The sequence below is a fragment of the Lepisosteus oculatus genome, chromosome 4 (assembly GCF_040954835.1).
Source record: "Lepisosteus oculatus isolate fLepOcu1 chromosome 4, fLepOcu1.hap2, whole genome shotgun sequence".
NCBI classification, from domain to species: Eukaryota; Metazoa; Chordata; class Actinopteri; order Semionotiformes; family Lepisosteidae; genus Lepisosteus; species Lepisosteus oculatus.
Window position 1 is genome coordinate 23,721,627 of NC_090699.1, and position 22,079 is coordinate 23,743,705.

Consider the following 22,079-nt stretch of genomic DNA (forward strand, 5'->3'; position numbering starts at 1 on the left):
AAGATAAACATCTACATTGTGGCATTTCATGAAAATGAAATGTATTTTTAAGGCAGGAAAAAGAAGCAATTTCATTAAAATCAGTTTTGAGGTACACAGAATTGCTTGCGTTTTGACTACATAAGAATGATTTATAAACGAGAAAAAGTCTCTCGGCCAATCTATCCCTTTCAGCAGTTAAACTCTAACCATCTCTAAGCGTTATCATCCCAGATTTGCATTGGGAAAATGAGAATTATTTAAGGGTTAGAAACGCTTTAAAATCAAACCACGTTGCATGCGAACAAGAGACGTCCCGCGCGGGACTGAGAAATTATAGATCTTTCAATTTTACTTAATAAAATTTGAATAAAGGCGTTGTTCTTGAGTCGCTCAGCTTGGAATTAATGTGATAATATGACTCAAAATGTAACAGTCACATAATAAACACTATCACGCTGGTTTTCAGTAAGGGCACAGGAGACGAACATGCCCCAAACTACCTTTGCAATACCAGATAGGTGAAATATATTTCCAAAGGTCGTAAGGGCAAAACAATAAAATGCCCAATTAGAACAAAAAAGCACGGGTACTAATTCAGACATAGCATAACCCCTCCCATATTGCTGGATCTAAAATTCCTCATTATTTAAGTAAAAGAACACGGTAAAACTCCAAATACACTTACCCGTTATTTAAAATGTTTTTAAAATCTGATTGTGTTTCATGCAGGACCTTTGCAGTTGAGTCTTTTATAATCTGTGGGCAATTCAGATAAGTGAGACAATTCAGACAAACCTGTGTGTATTTATAACAGGTTTACGTTCACCCCATGCATTTAAATATGAAAATTAGTTTAAATGTAAGACTGTCCAGTTTGGGACAGTATTTCTCAAAAACTATTAAAATATTGGAATGCAATTTTATAATACCCAGTTGGTGATCTGCATTGCCTAGTTCTTAGAAATACTATACAGAAAGTAACATTCAAATAGTCATTGCGCATGTTCTGGGAACAATATAATATGAATCTTGCGTACTTAAAACACACGAGGTTTGTAGTTATTGCTTTGTCGGATTCACATTGATACGGTCCATCATGTATCTTAGCCCAGTCAGTAGATTCATCACAAGATTAATTTCCCTGTACGTGTTGTAATCCGTGAATTTAACATTCTTACATGAATTTAATTTTTACTAAATTCTTGTGGGTGACTAAGATTTTGTTTTGTAATATAGCCCATACATTCATCCCATAGGTTCATAAAGACTGCTAACAACACGCTGGAAAGGGGAGAGTGCTGGGGTGTATACTTCAGAGTATACTCAAATGTCCCAGGGATGGTAAATATACAGTACTAGGCTATACGGTATATGCCTTTTTCTTCACTTTTGCAGCTACATTGCACGATAGATATTTGGATGCCCTAAGAAATGCATTGCCTACATTTCGCCGGCGATGGGCTGGAGAATTATACTCCTTTTGAAAACTACAAATGTAAAATTACCTAGGATAAAATCCCCGTAAAAATGCATTGCTGCATCTGTTCTTGTGGAATGTGCCCCTTTTGAAAATCAAACAGATTATACCTGTTGTTCAGTACAGTCTTTGGTTTAAGATGCAGGCTACATACAATACATACTCAAGAGCTTGTCAAGAAATACAACTCCAAAACTGAGCAAAGGCTGTATGCTGTTGTGATTTATTTTCCGTTAAACAAAAAAAACATTATTAAACAGTCTGGACAAAACTGACCTTTTCTTAGAGACTTCACTATGCAAAGAATACTGGGACGCTAAAAATGCTTAATTAAAATATATATTTTGAAGAAACGTACAGTATGAAACTTTAATGCATATCGTACAAATTAGTTTAAATTGAACAAAACTATATTGTGCTAGAAGAGATGTACAAAAACATACACGCGTATTTATTAATTTATATTGAAAGGATGTCATTCCTTTCAGCGAAATTTACATATTTACAAATACTGTAATTACATGCACATCAAGTCCTAACGTTGGTGCTTTGGTAAAGGAAAGTGCAAGTCTTAAGCATACTTCCTCCGTTTCCAGCAGTCTATCATTATTATGCATTTAAAGAGAAGTTGATATCTTCCCCAATGTCCAGCTCTTGATCCGAATCGTCCGAGATATCTGATTCGATTTCTCCCTGAGATATCGGCGAGGAAGAAGAGTGAGATCTGCTGAGCGCTATCTCTTTACTTCCCGGATCTGTAGACAAACCCATCTCCTGTCTCTGATCGCAGTGGCTCTCCGAATTTTCGCCGTCCAGATCGCGTTTACTTCCTTGTGGGTTTTCCTGTAAACAACGAAAATATTGACAGTTGATGTTTAAGATATTAAATGCAGACGCTCGAATATTTAATTAAAATGTCTTCTGCTAGCTAAAACCCCTGTACAGTTTAATCCAAACGTTTCATGTGGTTCAACGTTTTGACCAAAATATAGTGTTGCACAAATATGTTGTGTTCCATTTTCTCTTTGAAGAACTGTGACTCACCTACATATAATTCTGTAAGGTTACATTTTTAATAAAAACTAAACTAGCTTAGCCTGCGCGATCCGTTCATTGTCATGAACAGTGATTAAAAAATATAATCTTGTAAATTTATCTCTAAAATGAATTGAATAAATGAAGGAATATTGAAGGTCGCCCTTGCATTGACATTTAAACACATTATAAGTAGAAAAGAAGTGATGTAGCTGCTTTAGACTGGGCGCAGAACCAATCTGAGAAATAGTGATTTGAGAACATCGTTAAATCTAATAGCAATACTAATACTAAAGAAAAAAATATTACATTATCTTATTAGAAACGCCACAATATCGGAATAAGTCGAACATAAGGAGTTTGTCCATCTGTTATCTGACACACATTAATTTTATTAAACTCATCTTGGTTTGCAATTCAATTAGCGTACAGGTTTCACTGGTGAACCTGCCGGCCCAGAAACGATGTAGATACGGTAGTTGCATTAGGCCCTTTTAACATTAGTGCCGCATCAATAGGTTGTTCCAGATTTCTTAGACGACTAGTTTGTCTTCTCACTCAAGATGAAGAGGATAAAGATACTTTGGAACATAGTTCTTCGGGGGATATAGCGGTAGAAAGACTTTATTAAGCAAACCTAAGACGTGGAGAGATAGAAATCAGACTGAGATGATACCTGCTTGAGACGTCGCCACTTCGCTCTGCGATTCTGAAACCAAGTCTTCACCTGAAAACAGCGAACATCGCAGTTAGACATACCGATCACGACTGGAATATCAGGACGCTGCAGTACGATTTAAAATTTAAAAACACCTGGAATGTCTTCTTTTTTTCTAATATTCTCATTAATTTTAATCGTTTAAGTTTAGTTTAAAAGTGTAATTTAAAGTTAATTTGTTAACATGTCAGATTTTCATAATTCAGATCACTGTGAACTTCAAGGAAACTTAAAGACGTAAGCTACTGCATTGTTCTGAAAGAAAACTCTTCCAAGTATTAATTTTTATTTTTATTTCTTTAATACGAGTTTAGTGAAAAAAGGCAGAGAAAGATGACCGGGAGTACCTAAGTGGACTGGTGCTGCCACTGATGGCAAAGCTACTGTTCATTTCTCTGTGCTGTCTGTAGCTTTCAAATAATACTCGTATTTTCTAAGAGTTTCATGTTTAAGTAATTTACTCCAGAAAAATAACGTTTTAATCATTAACAATGGATTAGTTCGCTAATCCTGTATGTATATAATGTTTCCAAATGTCTTTTTGAATAAAAAAAGTATAACATAAAAACTGATGAAAGGTCATTAGGCACAGAATGTTCTAATTAATCATATAATGGAAGGTTTTTTTTAGGTTTCAAGTGCTTTTGCTAGAATCCATCGATTAACCTCTTTATTTCTAATTTCCACAAAATTAGCTTTGCAGGCCGGAACTGTCAGGCCTCTTAGGGAAAGTGACAACGTCATTGTTTCTTTGGGGACTTACTAAGTGTGTATTTACCTGTCTTTCACTGAGCTGCAACATCTTCGCGAGTCTTTTTCGCTCTGGCGGCGACAGATACTTCTGCGTCTCAAACTTTTTTTCCAGTTCAATGGTCTGGTCGTTGGAGAATCGCACTTGACCTCCCTTTCTTTTGTGCAGCGGCCTTTGTATGAACGGAGTCCATAAAACCGGTTTACCTTTAAAAAGAATAATCGAAATTACGATGTTTAATTACAGCCACTAAGCTTTGTGGAAAAAAATCAAATATTTTTTAAACATTACACAAACAAAATAACACAAAGACTTTAACAACCTTTATTTTGCATAGGACGTAAACAGTAATGTACTATTTTTAATAGAGAAGTGAATTTATAATAAAAGTGTATTGGTTTCAATGATTAGGTACACCAATTACATACACACGAAAAAAGAAGTGAAAGCTATAGTGGAAACTACACCTCATATTTTTAGTATTTAAATCATCCGCTGTTTATGCTTCGATATGTAAATATGGATAGAGAATAAAAGTGTATCCTCTCTCACTCAGACAAAAAAACCGCTCCACTTGAGGTTTATGAAGACCGCCGAGAGTCACAAAAGCTATGGCAAAATTTCCGTCAATATGTTTCCTGTTGGTCTATCTTGTAAGTGTCTACAGCATCCGTCTTCTCCTTTACAGAAATCTCTTTAGGAAGCTGCGATTTCGTTTTTTTTTCGGAGGCAATTTAGAAATCACGAAAAAAAAACGACGGTTTAAGTGGGGAACCCTAAATTCCACGTCTTTGCACTGGGGTCAGAGATCACCTCATGTAAACAAGAAAAAGGGACAAATGACTGTACACTGTAGATGATCTGTAGGAACAAACGCCTGCTCTGTGTTCATGGTCTTTTAATGTTCTGCGCACTTTTATCAAAACAGTGTGTCGCACATACTCTTCCCATTGAGCAACAAGTGCCGGTTTATTTTTTACACATTTCATCTCACGGTTGTGCGATAAAATGGGCCCATCCAAAGCGTTATAAAAAGTGTTTTTATGTGTCAATAATTCTCAGAAAAAGAAGGTGGCGAATTAGGCAGTCACATCAAATCAGGCGTACCTAACTGAAATACAGACCAAATAAGATGCAACTTTTTTTTACTTGCGTCAGTTTATGCTTCATTTGCTTATACTTTATGCTTCATTAGGGGGAGTAGAAAAATAGGAAGCAACTAGTTATTTTAGCTGCCATAAAGTCACATCCCACACAGAGGAAATGAACAATATCAGAAAAACGGATCCCGGCTATCAGAAGTCGAGTGTTTCCTGAATATGTCTGTATTGAGGATGTCGATAAAATAATCTGTATTGTGCACGACTCCCGGGGAAGAGCCTGCTTGAGGTAGCCAGGAAAACATTTAACAGTTTCTGAAACCAGATTTACTCCTATCGAGAGCTCAAGATTTCCTGTATGAACGGAAAAGGGTCAGGCTTGCTGAACATGGGCTGTTAACCCTAGACCCACACGCAATTGTTAACATAACAAGTGTCTGGATATCACAGTCATAGAACTCGAATTGTTTGTGCTATAACAGAGTTTCCGAATCCCTCATAATGAAAAGGTAAAAATGGAAACAAACATACAATAAGGCGAAAATACGTGGTGATATGTTGGAGGAACCACTTTCTGTAAATTTCTTTCATTGGAGCACAAGTAAAAATTTCAAAGTTGTTTAAAGTGGCACATGATTAGTACAGTACCATTCTGTTTAACTTGAATAATACATATTTTGCTACAAAAAGTCCACAAAGACTATTTATTGCTATTATAGTATACAGTGCAAGTTGCAACACAGACAGGACAATTTTTTTTATTTAATCTAAATGAAGTGGGATTTATGTACACATAAGTAAATTACCATATATTTAAAACACTTCGGTCATTCAAAGACAACTATATATACACCTGGAAAGCATTTAATATGATGGACTGAGATTTTTTATTTAAAATTTTTCATACGACTTAAAATTGTATTTTTTCCCAGTTCTTTTCGATATGTGGTTTACCTAAGAATTTACCTGCTGGAAAAGGGTGAGGTAATGTTTATACACATAGATAAGTATATTATACATTCGCAATATACGGGGAAAAAAACCCACAACGCCAATATTATGATTGCAGTTATATGGTAATAAAAACAACCTGATTTGTACAAGAAGTGTGCAGTTATATAATAACAATAAAGGTTTCATTATTTACTTCAAGAGCGAAGTAGAGACTGGCAAACTATAAAATATTAAATCACATTTGCAATTCATTTTAATATTAGGCCTGAAGCTATAATTTTTTAACTAAATGTAGTAACACACCAGGTCTAAAAATCATTATGAATCATCAACAAAATACTAAATGCCTCGCTCTAAAATCCCACACATTCTTAAAAGTATAATTTTACTTTTAATCCGGAAATCTGAGGTTTCAAACGCCTAACCTCACCAATGCGTCAATTGAAGTGATTACAGAAACCCTTACCACTGTGTTACTTTACCAAAATGGCTTGTGAATTCAGTCTGTGTGTGACTGCAGTACTTGAGACCACTAATTCCCGTTATCTTATCAATCACGTATCATGAAGCTGTCCAACAGCACGGCATCGGTTATTACATGAAGAAAGTAAGGACATGCCGAGGATACAACGCAAATATGTTACAGACTACTGAACTATTAGAGGCATGCTTAAAACACGGTACGGCAGCGATATCAAGGATGCACAGCTGGCACCCTGCAAAAAACAGCGACCTTGTGTCCGGGCGTAGGAAGTGCGCCGTGGGCTTTACTTACCGAGAGGGTCGTGCCTGATTAGCGCGTGAGTGTAATCCCCTACTGTGCGGTGGAAAGGGTAGAGAGAGTTGGCGAAGGCTCCGGTGCCGTAAGTGGTTGTCAGGGCTGCATGGTGCGAAAAAGCCGGATGGATCGGAGTCGGCTCGTATATAGGAGTCCTGTAAGGGGCTACCAAACTTGTAAAGGACGAATTTGGAGACGGCAGGGTGGGTGTCGGAACCACTGTAGTAGACGTCGGAGTCACATTCCTGCCCAGGATATCTTCGATGTAGAAGGGAGTAGGGTGAACGGGCTGAACTGGAGTAGGAGCGTAAAGAGGAACACTTACACTCATTGCTGAGGACGTGGGGTGTTGGTATTGCATTTTTCTTCCCGATGTCCACTAGGTTTGAAAACAAAAACGAATTCCTCTTCGCACAGCAACTTGTTGTGTCCCGTTAGCTCACGAAAAGATAAAAGTGTGGCTGGTGAAAAAGCTCTTCTTTGTCCATCGGGCACCGCTCGTTTATTGGCAGCTTTATCGCCTGTCTAGTCGATATCTAAGTATTGGGAGTGGGAGGAGATAAAGTCTGTCAACTTCCTGCAGGTACATTTGGTCTCTGATTGGCTCACGCACTGTGCACTTGGCAAGCGGAATAAAACATTGAACAACCCCCTGGCGCTCAAACCAGCCTTATCACAATTAACAAGCCAGGGAAATGCATTACAACTATTTCACTACGCGTATTAAATTAATAGGTATATAGTGTAGCTGTGCTAATCGTGTCGCAGTTCTTCCAAATGTTACAAAAAACAAACACTGTTATCAATTTTAATGCTTAACGGTTTGCTCTGCTTTAAAAAAGCGAAGTAAAATAAAAACTGTACTGCTATATCTGGTTAGGATCATTTACCTGTGTAACCTTTTAATATTATTTTTGTATACTGTGCTTCCTTTTATAAAGGAAACAAAAAAGAAATGCATCCGTAAAATTCAGTTCAGTATTGTTCTGTCAGCGTTCTCGAGTCGGTCACTTGGGTATTTCTCACCTTGTGATTAAATTGGAGAATGGTGTTTAAATATGTATTACGCTCATCTCAATACAATGGACCACACTATCTACAAGGTGAAAGTACAAAGCAACACTTTTCAAAGACAAGGGTAAACTCGAGTGTAAACTACACTTTCAGGCGATTGTCTTTCTTTGTCGATATTACTCGCACAAGCATCCTAACTGTCTTTCAGAAAAAAAAGAGGTGGTCAAAATCCGTAAGTTATGGTACTATTATTTGAAAACTGAAACAATTTGCATTCAGCGGCGGCTGAAATGTTTACACAAATGATTTCCATCGTAGCATCTGGTCGTATTTAAAAATCAATAGCACTTGGCCTAACCATTTATTTTTACTGAGAAGATAAGGTCGCTAGTTATATAAAATGGAAAAGTAATTATTTGTCACTTGTGCTTTAACGTTTAAGAAAGTGTATGAATGCCTAAAGAACCAATATCCTTCGATTTGTCTTTGGTATAAGTTATACGATAGCTATTAAAATAGGATGCTGGGCAAATTGAAAGGGATATAAATACGAAGTTCATTTTGCCACGCTGGTTTTAAACCCAAAGAGAAGTGAAAAGGGTTTCGTTTGTGTGATTAATACATGTGTAGAATTGTGAGATGCTCATGACATAAATGTCTGTTTCGGTACAATAGTATCCAAGCCTTTAACCTATTTTTAAAGACTGTACTCATTCAAAGAAGACTTGTTTCCCCCTTAAATACGTTATAAATCACTTTAAATGTGCTCCATCCAAGTTCATACTGTTTATTTTAGGATTTGCATGTTATCAGCAGTTAAAACATTGAAAATTTAATATAGAGGGAACAGGACAATGTCAGTGAAAACGACATATAAAAGACTCAATTAAAATGGTCATCAAGTTAATTGATGTATATTGTCTTTACAAATGTGTTCTTCTTTGTTGGTTCTAGATAGTAGGCTGATTAATCCAATTTTCTTTTTTTTATCTGTTTCCTCTTATTGATGAATTAAATACTGACAAAATACACATTCACACGGAAGTAATAAGTTTACAGCGTCATTTTCGTTAAAGACATTGTGATTACGACAGCAAGACAAATACAGAAAGATTATCAGTGAAATAGGTTTTAAACCGTACATATAAATAGAGCATTTCTTTAATTTGTGTGCTCACAGTTTATTAATATGGTTCGTTGAAGTCAAACTGTACGTACTTCCAAATACCTTCAATTATTATATTTATCATAATATTGAATAGCATTATTCAAACTATTTGAATCTTTGAATAACTCACGGGTATAGAAAAGGGGTTTTCTAAAATATTCCCATGGTATTCTCTTCTTCCATCGCAAGGATGTGCTTCACGTAAATTGTTGTTACTGAGAATAAATGGTTTTACAGTCCTCAAAAGTATGCAATCGTGAACAATCTCACGAAGAACTACGGGGATGTAAATAGACGTTTTTGAGCAAAAATAATTTATATACATAGCCACGTACAAGAGAATGTCAATACCTAGAAGACAAAGCAGAGGGTGAATTAAAAGAACCAAAAGACGACCAACATGAGAAGCAGCTTTATCGAGTGGATGGTGTACTTTCGCGTTTTGTTTGATTTTCTGTTGTCACTAATGATAAAGTCCACTTTCTACCTCTTCTCATAGAGATACGGGGACCTGTTGGAAACTACGCTTTGATACGCACAAGATAATACACCGCTCTAGTCGAAAAGCAGTCGGTATATGGCTAATATTTGGAGTTTGCAAATCATTATAGTTAATTGATTGGAACGCTCTCCTGGCGTCTGTACTTCTGAGAAAAAGTTCTTGATAAATATGCAGAGCACCCTGGTTATCTCAACGAGTGACGGATATCGACCTCTGTTCATATGCCTCTCATAAACCCTAAACATTCTCGAAAGGTTTTCAGATAAAAATTGCTATGCTTATACAGTGTATAAAGTAAATCTGAAGTAAAAAGCGCATCAATCATAAACGCTTTTCAATCTGAAAAATAAGACAACAGATTAATCTTTCACAACGATTCATACAGATTTTTACATTGACAGTAAATTAAGCATTCACAGGAGATTATATCCTAAATATCTGAAAAAAGTAACAAATGAGAAATCTTTTACGTCGAAATCGAGTTAAAATAAAAATAATTTAAACGCCAGACAACGATTATTACAACGGATTCAAAACTGTAATTTGGACTGTTAGAAACTGCCATGTCTTGCTTTTCGGTGTACCAAATTGCTGGTCTGAATAAGCACAAAAAAACCAAGCAAACTATTTTGCAGATATCTTCAAAAAGCAAACTTTCGCACACACAAAATACCCCTAAAGCGTCATGCTATGTTTTTTTCCCAATAAGGTAACAGTGAGCGTCTTACCAAACTGATTCCCTTTTGTAATGCTTTATGAGATTATACCCGTGGATTTCAAATAGTAAAGTAAAACCTATATTTAGATAGCGCTTTTCATGCCAGTGTAGTTGGCTATTTTAAGTTTTACGTAGTATGTAATGTCACTTTTCAAAACTTAAATGACAGAAAACAAGCAATACAAAAAAGTCAACACTTATTGAAACCACGGTCAAATAGAAAAAAGACGTCTTTAAGTTAGACTTAAAATAATTCATGGTTTCAGTCTGCGTTATCTGTCCTAAGGGAATTACATAAACCGGGAAGTAGCATTTTTGCCCCTGCTCTTTTCTAGCTTTTTTGATACAAGACAGAGTTCTTACACGTCAAAGACCATAGTCTGGCAAAACATACTGAAGCACGTAAAACAAGTAGCATCAGCAGAAACAAAAGACCTTGATCATGAAGAGGTCTGACACCAGCGTTTTCACCTGATCACATCACATCTCAGGATCTAAGCAAGGCTGGGTCCAATCAGTACTGGAATGGGAGATCTCTTTCTGGCCCAAAACCTAAGAGGCACTATGTTAACTGGAAACACTGTTCCGTAGGAGGAACGGTCTGTGGTACAGACTCTTTGGTCATTTGTGATCCCATGGCTTTGAAAGTAAGGAATAGGAAGTTAACTCCGTCGTGCTGACTGAATTCCACTATGGGCTTGTCTATGAGAGTCTCCATAAATTTCCCCTTGTCAGCTAAGGGTGCTGCGTCTCCGTGCTGGATAAAGCGGGTTTCCTATTGGAATCAATCGGGATGCAAGCAGTATTGTTGTAGTTATTCTTTAGAGTCAATTCCAAGATTGACTGGTAACCAGTGCAATGATTCTAGAAATCGTGTAATCTGTTAAGAAAGTGTCGAGTGAAAAAGTAGCCTTACAGCGGTGTTTTGAACAAGATGAAGCTTTACCCAAGCAGAGAGAAGACATAAAAACAATATGCAAAACTAACGTTTTGAAGTTATAAATGCATGAATCAACATCTCTCCATAAGCCAAGCATTGTGTTTCATCTATTTCTGATCTGGTGAAATGCACTTTTAACAGATTAAGAAAGTTAAGGGAGCTAAGCTCCCAGTACAAAATAAATTTACTCAACGATATTGTCAGTAACTGCTGCTCCCGTTTAAAAATGAATCACTCCTGTTTCAGAGCCAATAATATAACACATTATATTAATTCAGTTAAAATAATTCTGATGAGGTGCAAGAACGAATTAAATTCTCAATAAGAGTGGAAAATGCATTGGAACAATTAAAGGTAAGTCTGCGTCACAGTGCGTTTCGTATACAGAACAGTTGGGTATTTTTAGCTAAAGGCAATACGTTATTTTTTTAAAGTTAGAATGATACTTAGCTTAAAACTAATGTAACAAATAAACCGGAAAGTTTATACAATGCGATATAAAGAAAGGATAAGATGTATCGAAAATAATATGCAGAATACTTTCTTCAGCTGTTGATTTTTAAGTACTGGGCCGTGAAATCAGAGAGGATGGGAGTTTAGAAGTTAAACCTTAACATTTAGATGTTCAACTGCGCCATCTACCGTTCAACGCCACTGGATTTTCTGGATTCTAAATAAAAAATGAAACGGTGACAAAATGTTGGCATAAATGTTTATTGTTTTAAATAATTTACAGATGATTTCATGTAATGTGGTAAACGCACTTTTCCCAGTGAAATTATACCACAAAACAATTGCATCAGGTTTACTCAAGCTTCCCCCAAACACACACACCCTTATATTAAACATTACAGTGCTTGTGTAAATGTGCTATTACAGATAAAATACAATACCTACAAAGAACATCATTAAAAGAACAGATTACAACGTGTAAAGATCCGAAAAGAAACTAGTTTTTTTTATATCAGAAGTGTAACAAATAAAATCAGGACAGCAACATGAAAAAGTTGGAAATAGGACAGACCTTCAAAAAAATATATAGTTTTAAAAAAGTAATTTAAAATCTTATTAGAAATGTAAAGACAAGAGCTTAGTTTTGTGCTCTGAGAGGCAGCTTCGAGCGTGCAGCTGTTAGTTCCGTTGGATTTTCTGACATCTTTGATTTATCAAGAAAGCTGGCTGATGGTTTGTTTTCCTTTCGGAAGCCTTTCTTGCTCTTTAAAGGGAGAGAAAAGCAAAAACTTCATGTTAGGATATCGCTTTGGGTTGTGCTTCAAGATGTTTTCGCGAGAATGTTCTTCTTTTACAACTCCAAAGCAATAGTGGAGCCGTTCATTTGCTCCACTTAGAGCAGCCTTACCTTGAAGAAGGGGGCTCTACCACTCTCGATGCACATTATACTGTCATCAATGCACGACCTCTCACTGATCACACTGTCACTGCTGCTAGTCATAACGTCGTCTTCCAGGGAATCCTGAACAACAGGGGGAGGGGAACAACTTATGGTATCATTACAAAAAGTCACCACAACAGAAAAAAAAAGGTTTGTGCAAACCTCAATCCTTTCAATCGGAAAACCGGAGGCCCCACACTTTACACAAAGTTTATTCTGCACTCCCCCAATGCTGGGTAACTGGCTTCTTTCAGGAAACAGCTGGATGAGCGCCTTAGATGAACTCGCTACTACTAGACAGGATAGATGGGCAGAGTGGCCTTCTTGTTTGTAAGCTACTTGAACTCCAACTATCCTGCCCTGAAGTTAGTCTGACTCGCAGGGCGGTGACAAGCAGCTGTAGTCTCTTCTGTTGCGTTTCAACGGTTTTTGTTCAATTTACATGCGGTGTGATGGTGTAAATTTATAACAATGCTTGCTCATGTTTGTGTGGTTTTCTTGATATTGTCTGCTGTTGAATAATTGCCCCCTTAGGGATAATAAAAACACTTTCAAATCTTCATAAAGTAGCGGTAGAATGGACATCCTCATAAGTTTTTCAATTTGGACATGTTTACTAGCATATACATCACTCAACAAAATCCACTGACAGAGAAGCATTGCATCTTGCAGTTGACAAGTACAGGTCGCATGTAAATATTGTGTGAAAACTTGCCAAGCATCATTCCCTCCACTTCTAGTTTAATAACTCAACCATCGTACCTGATCGACTGGCTCTTCCTGGACAGGTTCGCAGGTGTTAAGAGCTGCCAGAAGCTCCTGCTGCTGTTTCCTGAACTGGGTCAGCAGTTCATCCCTCGGCCTGGTTTTAATAAGGACCCTGGGGTAGGTGTAATCTTTCCGTTGAGGTGTCGTGCCTTAAAAAAAAAAGGCCAAAAAAATAGAAAGGGCTCCTCAGACATGCCTTTGAAGCCAATGCAATAGCTTCTTTTAAGAAATGGTGGGACAAGAATATTACATTAAAGAGCTAGTACAGACTACAAATAATTACCTGTTGGCGTGTCCTGCTTGAGGTCTTCTTGCAAGAACGCGAGGACCTTGTCCAAGCCCTCCTGTGCGTGGATGAGCAGCCGAGTCTTGTGATCGAGCAGCGTGGCCTGGTCCCCATGGGTCTGCTCCTTCAACACCACCAGGGCTCTCTCCGTGCCAGCCTGCTGCTCTCTCACCTGCCCACTCAGCTGCTGGGAGCAGGAGGCACAGCTCTCCTCCACATTCTGGACAGGAGAAAACGCTGGGTCAGCCTTTCAGATCAAGACAACTACAGCGCACTGGCAATTAAATCAGTGGACCAATAACATGATCGAAAAGTGGACAATCTGTCAGATCCCAACGTAAGACGAACAGTGAGAAGCATGCCTAAAACAAAGCGCATTCTTTATGTGACCATTGCAGAGACGGCGTTTCTATAACAATGACAGCAGTGTTTCCATAAGCTGGTGTGCAAGCTGTACCTGTTGTAAACCCTGAGCTGAAGACTTGTCTTCGCCAATGAAAGCAAGCTGGCCATCAGCGAAGGCATCAATGCTGGCCTTTGTCGTTTCACACCACTGAACAGTCTTCTCCCCCATCTTGGTCACTTCTGTCCTCAGATAACCACAGTGCTCTGAGGATTCCTCCAGTATGTGCTCTCCCTCTGCAGCCACCTGCCTCATCTCGGCTATCAGACCATCGGCTGAGCGCTCAAATTTGTCCTGCTGCAGTGCTGCACTCTCCACCACATCAGTGCATTGCCTAGAATAACAGCTTGCTTTAGGGAACATCTTAAAACTCATGTTCTGGTTCTAACTTATTCACATGCATTGCATTGAGATACCCATTATATACATTTAAAAGATCTGTGCAATCAATCTCGGTTCACCTTCTCATTACAGTACCAGTTTCTAAAACCGGTGAATATTTAAGACTTGCATATACTGTACCACATCCAGGGAATATATACATAACACTGTTTAAAAGCCATTACCATCCATAATTAGGCCTATAATGCTGTTATTTTGTTGGTCGGAATGGGAAGATGGAAGGCATGTCTAATGTGTTGACAAGGAAGAGCACCTGACCACCAAAAGTACTTACATGCTCTGCTGAAGAGCACTTGTCGAAACCTGAAGTGCATCAGATTTGTTCAGCAGTCCATTGAAGTTCTTCTGCGTCTCCTCAGACAAGAGGTTTAACTGATTCTGCAGACACAGAATCACTTTGGATATGCCCTGCACAACACAAGAGTCAAATCACTTTTTTGCTTCAGAATGATGGGTCACATTCCAAAGTTTATTTTTGCAAATACAAACCATGGCGTGTTCTTCATTAGCGTTGCTGATCTGGCGCTTCAGGTGATCTTGCTCAGCCTGAAGAGCACAGATTCCTGCAGCTGCTTCTTCTTTCACCCTAGACAGAGCCTGTGTGTGGTCTCTGAAGAATGAGCTCATCTCTTCTCTCATGGTCTCCATCTAAGAGTAGAAACAATTTTAGTGCTCAAGTGGTAGTGTCTGAATCATTATGAATCATAACGAGCTGGTCTACTTCATATCTGAGACACAGCAATACATCACAATATTCTGAAATATCTATTAGCTATCACAATTGCCTCATAATAGCATTGAGTATATTTTAATATAGGTATACTCTTAAGTATGGAAAAAGCTACCCAGCCATGCTGCTGAAGCCAATACCCTGGCTTCTTTAAGAGGTATGGACGGAAGATATTCTCAGATCAGCTAGGGACTAATTACCAAACAGGCTAAATGGGCCAAGTGGCTTCCTCTCGTTTGTAACATTCTCATTTTCCTGTCCAGAGGTATTGTAAGAATGATTACTACATGTAAGTAGTTGTGCGTTATTATAAATCAATGGATACCATCAAAATCACCTTAGCCATGCAGGCTCATTCAGAAAATCAATTGTTTTAATACAGTACATTACCTTTCCTGCCAAGACGAAATGGCTCTGCATTGTTCGTTTTAGGCTTTCGTTCATTTCCATTACAGCTCGAATCCCAGGCAAAAATTGTCCTAGCAGCCCCTCCTCCATTCCGGATCTGTACTCCTCCTGCCAACATTAAAAAACAGAAAACTTAAAGGTCTTTTTTGGTTTTCTGCCTTTGCTGATGAATAAACCCAAAGATCACTTAAAGTTCTTTATAAAAGAAGGCATTACATCAATGTGCATTGTAGGAGCATATTCAAGTGGATTAAAAAAAACCATCAGACCAAAATCAAAGAACTGAGAAATGTTAAATTAGCCTGCTAAGAGTGTATTACATGCACAGCAGATTTACTAAGTTTGAATAACAGACAGTCAGCAACTCTGTACAACATTTTGAACTACTACTTTACTTGTCTTGCCTAGAACCACACAGTACAGGAGTCCAAATGTAAGTGGAGACTGCAGAATGTGGCCCCACTCATTCCTATCGAGCACTGGAGTTTGAGAAAGACAGGACAAGCAACCTGTTCCATTAGGGACCCAGCTGCGATGCCATCCCGAGTGAATGCTCTGTACTTCTTACCATCGTGTGCTGCAGGTTGTTTTTCGTTTTCTGACACAGAGATTCCTGCTCCAGCATCCGTTCCAAACACCTGGACACTCCAGTGCCAATGAGATCTTTGATGCTTTTAAAAGATTTGGCAACCGTAGATATCGTGTTGCTGAAGATGACAGCATTGGAGTTGAGAAGGTCATCTGAAATAAAAAACGAGTTACTCTTACCCAGTGAGTATCAATTTCTCCACTCCAGAACGAATCTTTTTGAGTAAGAGAATTTAATTAAAATATGAATGAATGGATTTGAATATTAGACTCGGATACTTGATAAAGTACTCACCAACAGAGTTTCTGTACATGTCCAGCATTCCCTGATGTTTAAGGTTTTGTTCTTCAACAGATTTCTGCATCTGGCTGAAGAAGGTATCCATCTGACTCGCAAAGGTCTCCTGCATTTTGGCATTATGCTCTTCAACATTCTTCTTTCTGTCCAGCTTGCTATGTAAACCAGATACATCGCTGGTGCTCACATCAACTGTAGACAACAGCTGCAAAGAAAGAGTAGATGTAAGCAGAAAGTAAGATTAACACAATCTTCTATAATGCATGAAACAGACAACCAGTCTGGCAGTTTCCCCTTCTTTAATAACTGTTACAAAAGATGAAATGCAGGCTTTAAAGCCAAAGAAGAAACAAAAAATTGCATGCAGTCCGGCATAAGCAGTTTTTCTAAAAGGATAAGCACTTCAGGCCAAGGATCGCAGGATTGAGGAGGAACACTCCCAGCGTGTCATTAGAAGTTCATGCCATCAATGCCTGACCTGGTCTGCAGTGCCATAGAGCACATCTTCAGTGGTCTTCAGTTCTGAGACTATGTATTCTTCCTCACAGAGCTTCTGCTTGGTTTCCTGCAGATCCCTATGGGTCTCCTGAAGCAGCTGCTGTTTCTCCTCCAGGTCTGTAGCATACTGCTCCAGCTCTCTCTTGCTGTCTGTGAAAAGCTCAGAAACCTGACATGCAACACAAAGAAAGCGAGTCAGCTAGTAAGCCATCATTTTTTAAACCTCATCCTTATAAAACCATGATTAAACTTCGTTAAATGGAAAGTGATAAAAAATGAAGCATATACAGTAGAAGTAATGCAATATCTCTGCGATAAAAATCTAAGTTCTACCTGGAAACTGTACTGAAAAATGCTGATTTCTTATTATGACTGCCTGAATATACACATACTTTATAGGTTACCATTTGGCAATAATAATTTTTTACCTTTTTAGCCAGCTGTGACACCTTCACATTTTCTACATAACTCACCCTTTTCACTTCTTCTTCCATAGCTGAAATCTTCTCAGTGAACTCTGCAATCTGCTCTTCCTGCGACACTATTTTGCTGTTCATAGATCTGAAGAGAATCACCATAATATTGTCAAAGTCCTGACATCTAAGCGTGCATGTTTAATGTTTATTTTGCTCCCCCCACTAAAACCTTTCATTCCATACTTGAGAGAAGAAAGTTAAGGCAATTATGCTGAAAAGGTGAATCAACCTTCAATTACTGGCAATGATTACGGTAATTATGAGCATATAGATTTAATTTTACATAGTCCATAAACAACGTAAAGTTGTTACATACTCATAATTTTCAGAGGACAGATACACTCCATTCTTCTCCCGAGCTGCAGCCAGATCCCTTTTCAGGCGTTCAATTTCCTCAGTGTATTCCTATAGATTACAGAAATATTTGCCTTAATGTTACAAGATTAAAGCAGCAGTGTAGTTCAAAAGCAGGAAGATTTTCATCAGCACCCCCAATGCTTACATCACGATTAAGAGCTATATTAACACAGGTAAATACAGCTCAATGCTACCAAACAACTACCTTGATGAGAGCTCGCTTGGTCAGTTTCTGGTTCACTTCAGGCTTGTTCATGATGTTCTTCGCCCTGTTGGCATAATCCAGCGTGCTTAGCGTTTCCTAAATTGGAAGACCATAAGATTAGCTTAAAATAAGGAATGAAGACTTTTTTTAGGAAAGTCTGTGGAAAAGCAGTACTAGCCAATCGAGCTCAGACCTCGAGATTGATCGACGCGGGCGAGACGGTGGCGATGATGGACGTCTTTGTGCGTCCGCCCAGGGAATCCTGCAGGATGCGGGTCAGCTTGGACTCTCTGTAGGGCACGTGGGGCGTCCTCTCCACCAGTGCGGTGATCACGCGGCCCAGCGTCAGCAGGGACTGGTTGATGTTGCCGGCTTCTCGGGCCCGCTTGTCAACCGCCCCCGAGCGCCCGATGTTCTCGCTCCCGGCAAGGTCAACCTGCAGGGGAGGAAGCAGGAGTAGCACCAGCCGCCACAGGGAGCCAGGCCGAGAAGCAGACTACCGAGCCCAGGAGACTTACGAGGTTCAGTTTGCCGATCTTCACCAGTTCTTCGCCGTCCATGGTGGTTTCTTTCATGTGAATAGTGACCGAGAAAACGGAGTGCGATCGACTAGAAAAAAAAGTTGTTGTTTTTTTAGAGTTTTGCAAAAGCCGCAGCAATAAACGCACAAGGTTTTTGCACAACGCAGAGGATACCAGTACCTGGAGTAGGCATTCATTAGAGTTGAAGCAGTCTTGCGCTTTGCGGCGCCTCTCTCCAAGATCTGATAAACCTCATCCTTGTTGTGCACAGTGATCTCTTCAAGTCCTTTAATAATGACTCCCCTCTGAGGACAAAGCCAAAAAGCACAGGTGTGTAAAAACACCAGGTTTATCGAAGTTATACTTTAAAAACTTAAGACAAAGTACAAAGAAATATCTTAGTTTTGACTGATACTTACCCAAAGCAACTTACATTTGCACCTATTTATAGACATTTAACAGGTGAATGTACCTTGCTCGAAGGCAAAACAGCAATGTTTCACCCGAGATTGGAACCCACAACCTCTCAGTTACACATCCAGAACCCTCTGCACTGCTCCACACCGCTGCCCTTACCAGCATTGCAGAAGAAAATTGAGATTTGCACCTTATTACGTGGGTCATCAAACATCTGCAGCCTTTCTGTGACATCAGGAGAAGGACTGAGAAGATCAAAAAGCTCCTCATTGTAGATTTCCATCAGAGAAACTTTGACAGAGAATTCTGTTCCATTGCTTGTCAGTTTCTCAAAGATCTGATGAAGAGTACGGGGAATAATCCCAGCCAGTGGGTCCTAAAATAAAAGGCAGGAAAGATGTTTCCACAGACAACCATCAACAGAAGTTACCATATTCAAAATTGTAACAAAACTGATTTACTCCATGAGAACTGAAATGTACTTAAACGGAAACTCAAAGTTGCATATCCTTCTGATGAAAATTACTTCTACATACGGAAAAAAAATATTTTTGCAAACCTCAGAATTAATTCTGCTGTAGCCACTATTAGTTTAATCAATGAGGAGAGACGAGTCAGTTCCAGACTCAGCCATGCATGCCCAGCACATGACATGGCATTATTCTCAACGTGTTAAGCAGTACAAAACAGCCTGGAGAGTTTCAGAACTGTTTTATAGAGGGATGTTACTTTACCATAGTGATTTGGACAAACAAAAGGAACATCTGAAGCACTAAAGAATAACACCTCATCTGGTGAACATGAAGATCAGCCAGATCTCTGGAACTGGCTCCCTTATGCTTATTGATTATGGTGATTGATAATGCAACTTTGCATGCAACAAATGGCATCTCCAAAATATAATAGATTCCAAGTCTTACTGGCAAGACTAATAGTGTTCCCAAAGCAATAACAATTAGCTGCTGGTTTCTTTGCAGACATTAATTAAATGCATCACATTACACTTTCACTCTTAAAAGCAAAAGGATGTTGGTACTGGCCCTACCTCTTCCCATGTATATTCTTCATTGGGTGACCTTTCCCCTTCCATTGTGAAGGTTTTGCCTGTGCCAGTTTGTCCATATCTGTACAGAAAAAAAGACTTTGATATAAACAATGTACTTTATACTATGTTGTTGTATTACCTCAGGACCTTGATATTATGTAATGCTACAAAAACATATTAAAGTAGGAGAGTTATCACAGATTTGTACATATTCTTCACATCTTATTTTATCGGAATCTATATATATATATATTTGAATGGCCAAATAAAATATAGTATTGAGCATAGCAGTTTGCCGATGTCTTAAACGTAGTTTCTAGGGCCCACTTGGGTTATGGGTATGGCACGAAATACGGCAGGTAGCGAAGGGCCAGTACTCACGCAAAAACTGTGCAGTTATATCCCAAGATAACTTCATCCAAAATGGGGCAAACCACACTTCTGTACACATCGATTTGCTTGGCGGACGGCCCGAAAACCTGAAAGAAGTCAAAGGACAGATGCTAAGATGCGTGTTTCAAGTGCAATAAACTGATCTGCAATACGCTATTTAGACGGGTTAAAAACCCCAGTCCATCATTACCAACACATATCACCCCCAATCCATCATTACCAACACATATCACCCCCTCCACGATATACAGTATATGTATAATATTATGTTTATTTAATCTATCACAAAAATAAAGTACCGAACTTCAGTGTGTTCACTGTTGACACAGTGGAATTAAACAGTAGTTACCTCCGAACTGCTTTGAATGAGTTAGTTAGCCCTTGTGAGGTCAGGCACGGCCACTACACAGGAGCTGCGACACTGGGCGCAACATTTATGAGGAAATTCCAATATTTCCCAAAATCACAGGTTTATAAAATTGTATGTAAAATTGAAAAGCTTTCTTACCATATCAAAAGTATAGGTTTTCCTGGCCGACTTATCGCTTACACCGCCAGTACGCACAGCCACCTCTCTCCGGCTGGCCTCGCAGTCCAGCACGCTGTGAGAACCAACCTTGCGCTCGGCTGCATTGAAAGGTCTGCATTGCAAAACCGATGAAAGTATTTTAATAATCTGCTGACATTGCAAAGCACGTTAATAATCCAAACGCAAAGACACAAAAATCAGTTGCACGTTTAATAATGACTTGTTGTGTACGTGTAGTGTTTCTTTTTTGTCTCCTCCTGTCAACATAGCTTGCGCAGATGCGAAACATTTTTGAGAAAGCAGACAAAGTATCGTGATATCGTAATTTATTCAGCTCTCACTGCAGTGAAAGCAGTCCATTACGAAGCTGTCAAAACCGACAGCATGTTTTGGTCTAACCAGTAAGATGAACCAGCCAAAACCCCATCGATAGTATTACTTAGAAACATAGTTTTAATTGTTTATATATATATATGTGTTTCAGTTCCGTTGCACGGTAAAATACAAAACTTAATCAAGTTTATCAGTGAAGTCATTCAGAAAATAACAGAATAAAACCATATTCACTTATAAACACATATTCTGTCCAGGACACATTTACCTGCATCTTACAACAACCTGTATATTTCTCGCTTTTTCCTCTTTTTTGCTGACCATGGAGCTGTTGTGTGAAGACATTTTTCAACAAATCCACCAGCAGTACAAACAATGTTGTAAACCTATGCAACACAAAAAATCGATTACAAAACCAAACACAAATGGCAGAAAATGGTATAAACTCGGGTGGCAGCAAAGTAACTAAAAACAAATAATAGCCACACGACATTACATTTCTTCGTGCTTGTTAAATTAGATGAATACGAAAGAAAGCCCGGGAATGATCAACATTAACTACATCAGACTAGCATTCGCCCTACTACAAAACACGATTTTAGCGCGGCTTGCTTGTCTTTAATAAACTCCTATCAACAGCGATTTAAATATCACCCTACCTTCAGTAAAAAGCGCTCTTTAAAAGTGTGAAAGTCTTCAACTCCTTCTTCTAAAAAATATTTCGCTAAAATTAATTATTCCTTTTCTTTTAACTTGTAAACACCTATCAATATAGCCAGATGTGCATTGATAGCTTTTTTTTTTACTGAATTGTGCCGTCTCTTGCAGTTACACACTTTGAATATCGCGCTTCCGCTGTGTCGTCCAATCACAACAGCGAAAACACTGACCT

The 22,079-nt window shown here is 38.6% G+C and overlaps 2 protein-coding genes across 2 annotated transcripts; both read right to left on the bottom strand.

The window, feature by feature from the left end:
* Window positions 1-1,660: 1,660 nt before the first annotated feature.
* hhex (hematopoietically expressed homeobox) lies at window positions 1,661-7,336 on the bottom strand. Its single transcript, XM_006630385.3, has 4 exons — window positions 6,793-7,336; window positions 3,991-4,169; window positions 3,171-3,221; window positions 1,661-2,302 (listed from the first exon to the last, which is right to left on the bottom strand). The coding sequence occupies exons 1-4, from the start codon at window positions 7,154-7,156 to the stop codon at window positions 2,069-2,071; spliced, it is 828 nt and encodes a 275-aa protein (XP_006630448.1). The 5' UTR covers window positions 7,157-7,336; the 3' UTR covers window positions 1,661-2,068.
* A 4,501-nt stretch (window positions 7,337-11,837) lies between these two features.
* On the bottom strand, window positions 11,838-22,009 carry kif11 (kinesin family member 11). Its single transcript, XM_006630495.3, has 23 exons — window positions 21,847-22,009; window positions 21,456-21,573; window positions 20,834-20,966; window positions 20,314-20,411; window positions 19,933-20,011; window positions 19,078-19,263; window positions 18,651-18,775; window positions 18,468-18,558; window positions 18,143-18,385; window positions 17,950-18,045; window positions 17,704-17,792; window positions 17,385-17,472; window positions 16,892-17,080; window positions 16,411-16,618; window positions 16,096-16,268; window positions 15,510-15,635; window positions 14,879-15,037; window positions 14,664-14,797; window positions 14,042-14,321; window positions 13,582-13,804; window positions 13,293-13,447; window positions 12,498-12,611; window positions 11,838-12,353 (listed from the first exon to the last, which is right to left on the bottom strand). The coding sequence occupies exons 2-23, from the start codon at window positions 21,530-21,532 to the stop codon at window positions 12,228-12,230; spliced, it is 3,192 nt and encodes a 1,063-aa protein (XP_006630558.2). The 5' UTR covers window positions 21,533-21,573; window positions 21,847-22,009; the 3' UTR covers window positions 11,838-12,227.
* Between the last annotated feature and the right edge of the window lie 70 nt (window positions 22,010-22,079).

Excerpts from the sequence above, each read along its gene's own strand:
- hhex (XM_006630385.3), bottom strand. The coding sequence starts at position 7,156 with ATGCAATACCAACACCCCACGTCCTCAGCAATGAGTGTAAGTGTTCCT. Across the intron at positions 4,170-6,792 it reads AATCAGGCACGACCCTCTCG|GTAAACCGGTTTTATGGACT; the intron begins GTAAGTAAAGCC and ends TTCTTTTTAAAG. Across the intron at positions 3,222-3,990 it reads TGCAGCTCAGTGAAAGACAG|GTGAAGACTTGGTTTCAGAA; the intron begins GTAAATACACAC and ends CGCTGTTTTCAG.
- kif11 (XM_006630495.3), bottom strand. The coding sequence starts at position 21,532 with ATGTCTTCACACAACAGCTCCATGGTCAGCAAAAAAGAGGAAAAAGCG. Across the intron at positions 15,636-16,095 it reads ACAACCTGCAGCACACGATG|GAGGAGTACAGATCCGGAAT; the intron begins GTAAGAAGTACA and ends TAATGTTGGCAG. Across the intron at positions 13,448-13,581 it reads CAAGCAGGACACGCCAACAG|GCACGACACCTCAACGGAAA; the intron begins GTAATTATTTGT and ends TTTTTTTTTAAG.